This window comes from Branchiostoma belcheri, unplaced genomic scaffold (assembly GCF_001625305.1).
Source record: "Branchiostoma belcheri isolate BF01 breed outbred unplaced genomic scaffold, Haploidv18h27 scaffold73, whole genome shotgun sequence".
Taxonomy (NCBI): Eukaryota; Metazoa; Chordata; class Leptocardii; order Amphioxiformes; family Branchiostomatidae; genus Branchiostoma; species Branchiostoma belcheri.
In genome coordinates, this window is record NW_017804387.1 from 382092 (window position 1) to 390735 (window position 8644).

At 43.0% G+C, this 8644-nt stretch overlaps 1 protein-coding gene across 2 annotated transcripts in view; it reads left to right on the plus strand.

Annotated features, from left to right (window-relative positions):
- The window catches only part of LOC109485168, a 36876-nt gene that overhangs the window by 19655 nt on the left and 8577 nt on the right, over positions 1-8644 (plus strand). Inside the window, exons 1-3 of one of the 2 annotated variants that reach the window (XM_019788618.1) lie at positions 3663-3809; positions 4631-4761; positions 5902-5980. In XM_019788618.1, coding sequence (XP_019644177.1) covers positions 5968-5980 — 13 coding nt within the window. In that variant the 5' untranslated portion in view covers positions 3663-3809; positions 4631-4761; positions 5902-5967. Of the gene's footprint in view, positions 1-3662; positions 3810-4630; positions 4762-5901; positions 5981-8644 lie in introns of those variants that run through there. The other variant, XM_019788619.1, reaches the window with a different exon arrangement.

The window sequence follows — 8644 nt, forward strand, 5'->3', positions numbered from 1 at the left end:
GTACATGGTTACTGCAGTGTGAAACTTGCGTCGAAACTGGAGAGATGGTAGAGACAGTTCTGTGTAGAGACTATTGTAGGAAGGGTATGGGATCCCAAAGTGACCACCGTGTGATAAGCCTGGCTGTTTGGTACTGAACAGATTCTAAAGTCCTTTGGTCACGTAAAGTGAGGCCAGCCCAGACAATATCCGCGTACTCTAACGTAGGTCTTGTAATGGTACAGCCGGAGCAGTAAGTTTTGGGGAATTTTCCTTCTTAGGGCACATAACAGTCCTGAAGAACGTCTTGCTTTTGTAGAGATGACCTCGATGTGTTGTGACCAGGACAGGGTATTCGTGAGAGTGACGCCTAAGTGTTTGTGGCTGGTGACAACTTGCAGTACAGTTCCTCCTAGGGTCACAGGGGGAATCGGTTGTGGTAGAGTACGAGTTGTAATGAACATGACTTTGCACTTGTCTATGTTGGCTTCTAGTTTCCATGTAGAAAGCCAGGTCGATACAGTACTCAACTCTCGGTTCAGTGTTGCAACTACGCGATGAACAGAATGATGGGAGAATGACAGAGATGTGTCGTAGGCAAATAAGTTGGCCAGACATTGTGTACGGCTGGTGGCAAGATCATTGATGTAAAGAATGAAAAGCGTTGGTCCTAGGACGGAACCTTGCGGTACTCCGGCTAATAGGGACTTCCATGCAGCCTGGGGCTAATGGGGACTTCCATGCACCCTGGATGACCACTCGTTGTTGTCTGTCCGAGAGGTATCTGGAGAACCAGTCATGCATAAGTCCATCTCTCTCCATCCCCCTCTTCCTTCTCTTTCCTTTACTTCTAGTATCTTCCTCTCTCCCTCACCCCACAACCCCCATTCCTGTTGTTATACCCACGACATATAGGTGTGCTATTTGAAGTGTGAAAAGAGTAAGAACGTTTTAAAAGTAAAATGTTAACGTTAACGGGAGGGGTCCTAATTCCGACCTATGTTCTATGCAAACGCACACACCTTTGGTAATAGTTTGTCTGACCCAAAATCCGCGCAACATGAGCAATAATATTGACAGATAAAGATAACAACGACACAGCTGTGTATTTCAAAGTGGCTGTTTCAAAAGCAAAACCTGTAGCTGTATTTTTGACGAGCTCGTCAACCCTTGAACAAGCGTCGAATTCAAACAGATTTTTCACTCGTCTGTTGTCGGAGCGTACGAACTAAAACAAACTTTGTGAGATTTCTATTATCAACACAAAACCATCTCCCTTTCTGTGACGACAATGTTCTAGAAGCTTATGTATGAAACGTATACCTTTAATCAACTTACAGAACTAATGTAAATAATTTTACATTACCTTCACTCAGCTGATTGGAGGCTGTCAATACATTGTTGTGACCTCCTTGTATAAAAAATGATGATTGACAACAGTCAGGTCCAAACACAAAAAATTCTGATGTAACCGAAACAAGATTGCAGGCCCCCTGGCGGGATTTGGCGTGTCTTTTCGTGATTCGATTTGTTTGATACAATGTTCTCAGAGTTAGTCGGCATGATCTAATTTTCTGGGTTCTCATTAAGAAAATTGCTCCTTTCAATGTTGGCAAAAAAGACTTGTTGAAAACACCAAGATAAAATTAGGGCATTGAATTCGAAACATTTGATTGTATCTATCGTCGGCTCGGCGTAAAGTTGTATGTATTGTATTGGGTAGAAACGGCTTGTAGAAGTCAACACCTGAGTGTACTCGTACATGCATGCCCTTTTCGCGTATCATTTGCCATGATTATACCTTATAATACTACATATAACCACCGCTTCTTAACAGGTAAGCGTATGGCTGTTTGATCAATTTGTTTTTTCAACTTTTCGCAACTGTATCAGTGTGTGTGTGTGTGGGGGGGGGGGTATTTCGGGTAACACTTGTTTCCATTACGTAGTGATAAGAAGTTAAACTGTCATAATGGTTGCTAATAGCAAGATACAAAATACTTTACCCATTTCAACAGAAGAGTTGAAAATTACCGTAGCAGGTCCACAGATTTGCCGTGTGGTGATGATAACAAGTTGACCCCGGGTCTATCTTTGCTCCAAGTTAAGAGGTTCCGACTAATCCAATACTGATAGCCTGGTGAGACCTGTAAACACCGTTGGCGACAATGTTGCATAAACTTTGACTCGTTCAAAGTCTGTATATATCAATTCGCCCTGACAACGCAACCCCGAACAGCTGTCCTGAAATAGTTTTTTGTTGAGCACGCGTACGTAACAGTAAGTTTCTATGATATACAGGAGTTACAAGAATGCTATCGTTTTACGTTTACTGTCCAGTATTTTTTATTAAAGTTTATTTGTAAAAAATGTACAGTAAATTGCAATTGGTTTGGCGGAGAGAAGTCAATATACTCAATATATCACAGACACGTAGACCGTTATGTCATCCTTATACTACCGGGCTCTACTCAAATAAACAGTAAAAGGTAAGGTTGTCAAATGTGACAAGAATAGACTACATAAGTCATTCATGCCAACTTCTGACAGGACGACTTTTGGGTATAGAATTAAAGCTTTTATAGCACCGGAAAGACGGTCACAGTAGTCACGGAAGATACCTGAACGGCAAAACTCTGCTAGAACTAGCTTCAGATTGCCCGGGTAGGTTTGTTGCGCCCATGGAAAGGCCCGTCTTACGATAACTGCTCAACAGCTATTCATCCGTGAAGTGCCTTCGTTTTGTTTACGGAAACAATCGGCTTAAAGGAAAAGCGACCCCCTCGCATGGCTCGGTTTTAATTTAGTAAACTTTGACGCCTTTGTGTCTGGGAGCAGCCGGCCATTCTACTTTCCCCTGTCGGCCCCTGTTCCCGACTCGCGCAGCATTTTGTAAACTCTGTCAGGACTACAAGTCAACGTGAAACACAAGTCATACATCAAGGTCAGGAGTAGGGCGCAACACTTTATATTTTTCACATTGCAGTGGATACTGAGTACAAAGCGACCTTCGAAATCTCTCTTTATTCGACTTCTGTCAAAATCTGCAGAAGCAATAGCCCGAAGAATGTCAAGGAACTAAAAATGAGTTTGTTTAGTTAATGACTATACAGATACAATGTCCACCACTGTGGGTGTCCTTTTGAAGCGTTCTTTGTCCACTAAAAAAATGTAGCTCTTTAGAGTCTTTGACAGAAGCGGGTTACGTTTGGCAAGCTGCCATCTGAGACATATACAGGATTCTGACCAAAGGAGACTCTCTTCTTGCTTGATCCATGGCGACTTGTTTGAAGACGAATTGTTCTGGCTGGTCTTGACTTGACCCGGGGTCGGACCGCTAGGGGCAGAAACAATGTATTTGATACCCAGGCAACGTTGTGCTGAGGGCGACAGAACAACCACCTGTTGGAGTTTCGTACACTCTCGGATAACCACAATCTTCCAAAACGTAAACAACTCTTCCCCCTTTGTACAAATCACTATACCGTGTTGCTTTCGTCAAAATCCCGTCTACTTGGTTTGCTGACGGATTTTCCAAAATGCGTGCTACTTTGTTGAACACGTTTTACCTCCAGACGCCTTCACAGTACCCCCGAGGTGGCAACACCAGCGCACTAGCGGGTTTTTGTTTACCAAACTCGTGGATTGCTTACATGTCAATTTTAGACGCGTCGTGGCGGCATTGTGGTCGGCCGGGCTTGGGTTTCCTGCCGCCATTGAGTTTGTTGGACGCGAACTTTATTCAGTCGTCGGTCGTCAAGTCGCATGTGTGGGTACCGGGTACTGATCGACGGGCGCTGTCCTGGTGTTTGAGGACGATTTTGCACAAGGTAGGTCCTACAACTGCTGAAACGGACACGATTGAAGTTCTGAGGCATCGCTGCGACAGTCTGCCTCCCAGTCAGCACGTGTCCCGGCTACGTCGCTAGGGTAGTTTACGGGAGTCGGCGGAGCGTGAACGGCTTACGCTAGAGCTTGTCAAAACTTCCAGCCTGTCGCACTGCGCGTGTGGGCTTCTCACAAGTGTTTAAAGCTCCGCACGACAGATTCTCATTGCCAGGGAATATCCCACTGCTGTACCACTTGCCTTCACTGTGTTAACATCATTTACAGGCTTCTTAACTTAAGTTTGATTAACTCCTACTCCATTTGTTACTATCAAAACACACTCAATGTGTTGCCTGTAAAATACATTGGATTGCAACGTGTGTAAAGGGACATCTGTGTATACTTCACAAATGTAGAATGTCTTGAGTGGATTTCTGTCCGGAAGGAACTGCCCACAACATGTGTACATATAAGTGGAACAAAACATCATGTACCATAAACTCGACTGGACGTAAGTTTCATAGCTCTTTTCACGCGGCTACTTTAGTGTGGCAGTGAAAGGCCCTGCTCGCGTTACGCTTGGAGGGAGGGATCGCTTTCTATTGGGCGTTTATCAAGCGTGTTAGAAGGAGTTTACTTTTTTGTTCATCTGTTTATATACGACACACAATCATCTTTTCGGAGTAGAGTGCCCCTTCGTGTTTCCGAGCGACCATCTTGGCGGAGATTCTACAGAAACGTTAAAATCCCGCCGCTGGCCAGCCCCTCACTCCGACCGCCTCGTTCCCTTTTCGGTGCCAATTTTTCTTAATTCTATTTTCAGGCTGAGTAGTGTGGGTTTATTCCAAGCGGGAGCAGGGCTTCTCCAGACTTCCTGTACCGTGTGTTGACGTCTGGTTGCCGGGTGACCAGGCGGCCGCGGCACAGTCCTAGTCCTGTACCTTCTTATCCAAGGTAAGTCGAAAGGTTACAGTTTTAAGGATTAAAGGTTTTGCTGATTGATTATTGGTATCTATGGGTTTCTAAAACAGTTTGTGCCGTTGTCATGGAAACGGACAAGGGTCGCGGCTTTATCTTTTTTGATATCGGAACGCGCTGAAGCATAAATCAATTTCAATCAATACGTTTGCAACTTTCTCATGCACTCGAGAATTTTTGAGAAAATGTATCTTGAAATTAACTGACTTGCGAAGAAGCAAAACAGCAAATGTTCACAGCTTTTTCATTCAGAAATGAACAAGCACGCACTGCAACGTACTGAAATTGCATATCCCCTTGTCAAAATAAACATGAAGCCCAAACACTAATTTCAACGGTTGCAGGTAGCAAATTAAGCTTGCTGTTTAAGCTAGCGTCATTTCAACATGCAAAATCAAACAACGTGAAGGTTTTTGTTAATTTCCAAGTTGCCGACAGTACGGAAAATTCACAAGTTGCATTTCAAAGGGAAGAATTTCAGGGCAGTATGTAGTGTGCACCGAAAGTGTATATCCAAGGCCTGTTCCTTTGTAAACACAACGGACACGTATTACAATTTATAGACTGTGGTACAAGTTTACCGCCTGGATTAACGTGTATTTTACTCTGGTCCTCACTCTGTGTATAATGTGCTTGTTAGTTAAAACATTCTGTCTCGTGTTTATGTATAATAACCACCCATTCAAGCATGTCGATACAGTTTTCATGTCAACAGCACGCAGAATGCTTGGTGGCTATCAGAGCAAAACAGCGGTATCTACATGGATATTAAATACACGTGTTTAGGGGTGTAAAATATGGCATTGACCACCTGGTAAGCTAACTCAGAATTGAATAGACCCGCCGAGATTATAAACTATGTTTGCTTGGCGTCTTATTCAAACGGCAGGTACAAACAAGCTCATGCTTGTATATTTTAACGTGGCGGGGTCTTTTCAAATTTTCATGTAAACTAAGATAACATTGATCGCGTGTTGTTTCATGTCAGACTGCCCAATCAAGGACATTGTTTGCCATGTATTCTTACAGATGTTTCTGATGAAAAGTTATGTAATGAACCGCAGACGTGTTGTATATAAAAAAGCTGTGGGCTTGAACGAGAATTTTGTTTTGCAGGCACGACATTTGACAAGCGGGGATACATTGACGCTGTCAGAGAATTTAGAAAGAGCGTCGCTGAAGATGATAAACATGGGTAAGTATCATTAACTTTTTCTAGGGTTATGAAATTACCATAGATACGGATGTTTTGAGACCAGCTTCGACTCTCAGCAAGGACAGAGAGTTACAATGATTGTTCAAACATTGTTGTATTTGACTTGTTGCATTGGAAAATGCCACGAACGTGATCATACGATGTTGTAACAAGTAGTAAAGCGGCCATAATAGCTTAGTCCAAGCCCAGCCCGCCTGTCAGACTATGTCAAACCGTGTCAAGTCACTAAGGCCCGGTGGTGACAAACGCACACAACGGACATCCCAGCGAAGGTTAAGCAAAGAATCCCTGTCCTAAATACATATATTCAAGTCTAACAGAGAGGTGTTTTGTAATGGTTCTATTCTGGGTAGTTTTGGAGCTTGTTAAGTCTGTTCACAGTGTTCTGTGGACTGAGAACGTGGTGTGTTTTTCTTCTTCTTTAATTGGTAGAAGTAAAAGTATCGGGTTAGAGGCACGTGCAAAACGGCTCGTGTACCATGGTGGGCAGCAACACTCTCGCAATGCGTTACTTACAGTCCAATTCAAATAAGGTTCTTTACTATATTGAATATACATCGTCATCGTTATATGTTAGATCTAAGCTTGTGCTAAATTTTTCGAAATGGATTTTCATTAAACCGTAAAATTAACCAAATTTGGTATATGTTTTTAAGCATGTCAAGATGGGAATTTGTCCGTCATGCACATAAGATATACGCTGAGTCAAGTTGCCATCACTGATATAAGAGTACCGGGTTAAAGGTGCGACAAGGTATGATATATCCACAGACACTGAACCACTCACCCGGTTTGAAGTATTTCCAAAGTATCCTACTGGAGTATATCAACCAGACAAAGTAAACATAACGATATAGCGGTACAGATATCCACTCGACCATTCCATGAATCATTTGTCGTGGTACCCATTAACTAGCCTCCACCAGGCCTTTCTACGGGAATACGGATCGTAGAATTCGGCAAAAATGATAATCAAATGGGCCAAGGGAGTCCGGCCGCGGGGAGGTAGTTTCGTTCCCTCCACCCCAAGGTGGCCAAACTCCCCCGGCAAATATTCTCCTATATATAGCCAGCGTAGTTAGTCTGGTAGAGACTACCCCTTAACTCCTTTCTTTTATGCGTTGCTAGCAATCAACAGAACGTGATCAGAAGGCCGTTTGTGAAGTTCAAAAGTGGTTACAGCTAACAGCACTTGTCATGTCGCGGTCCCGGGTGTTAGAAAATACCGGGGAGCCCGCGTTGTTGCGCGGACGTTGGGATTTCGGTACTGATAAACTGTGTGAGCGGTTTGCACAATGTTAATGATAAGCTGGTGATTCAAGTATATCAACACCTTCCTGGGATCTCCCAATCATTCGCTATGAAATTTCAGTGTAATGTAGATGACATATGTAGCTAGAGAGAGGGGGAGCCTTAAAGGAATCTAATGCAAGTCAGGTCAGTAAAACAAAAACATCCTGGGTGATGAAATCTGTCTGATATTGACATTTACTACCATACTTGAAGCAGTTGAAATATCTCACAAAATAAGCCACCTCCGTAGTTCCTCTATTTTTTCGGTACCACCCATAAATAGATAGAGTCATGCTACAATACAAAACCAGGCAGGTTCAACCCTCCTTGACAAAGCAAACAAGGAACCGTCTTTTGTCAGCGACATTGCGTTTTTCCTCACAAGCTACAGGAATTCCATTTCACATTATGGGTACCACCCATAAATAGCTAGAACCATCCTACGATATACAAAACAAAACAAAACAAAACAAACCAAACAACCGTTTTCTGTCAGGGGAATCGCATTTTTGCCTCCCAGACATCAGTATGCTATAGGATAGGACTGATTCAACTTAATGAGAATTGCCGCCCTGAAATTGCATTGGACGCCTTTAAACCATGTTAACTGAATGAACTGAATGCCATCTTTAGGAAAACATTAGGTACCAAAATAGTATACGTTTAGCAAGTTCTGTCGCATAGCATTGTCGAAGATTGTGCTCATTAAAAGTAAGAATAAAGTGACATGTAACTGCACGATATTATTGTCACGGTACATATACATTACATAAAGCGGAAACAGTTTAAGAAATTACTCGGGCCCTATGACAATATATGACAGTATGACAAAAACAGCATCATGAGTTATGGCAACCAAATACTAGTATTACATCTTTAAATCAAACTCAGCAACCATTTTACAAACTCTCTTTGATCCAAACCATGTAGGATACATTGTCCCCGCAACTTTTTTTTGTAACAAGTTTCTCCTACTTGAATATACAGGTCGTAAGTTCAATTTCTTCTTTTTAACTGCCAGCTAGAAACCGGACTTGGGATAGTTATTGATTAAGATGTTAGTTCGCGCGCTAACAATGAGAGAGACCGCGGTTTAAAAGGCTGTGGAGGCATGTATCCACCCCGGCGTTGTTTAGGAGCCGATGACTGCTATAAGTTTACCTACCAGAAGGGTTTTCACGTGCACAGCGTGTCCTGACATCTGCCCTTCGCCATGTAAGCCCCGCGGGTTAGATATCGGTCAGAAGGCCGTGTGGGTTACACCGTTTCTAAAGACTCATACAAGTTCCCGTTCCACCCGAGTTCAGATGAAAAGTTTTCAAGTCGTGCATTTGTTCTCCCTGGCACCCC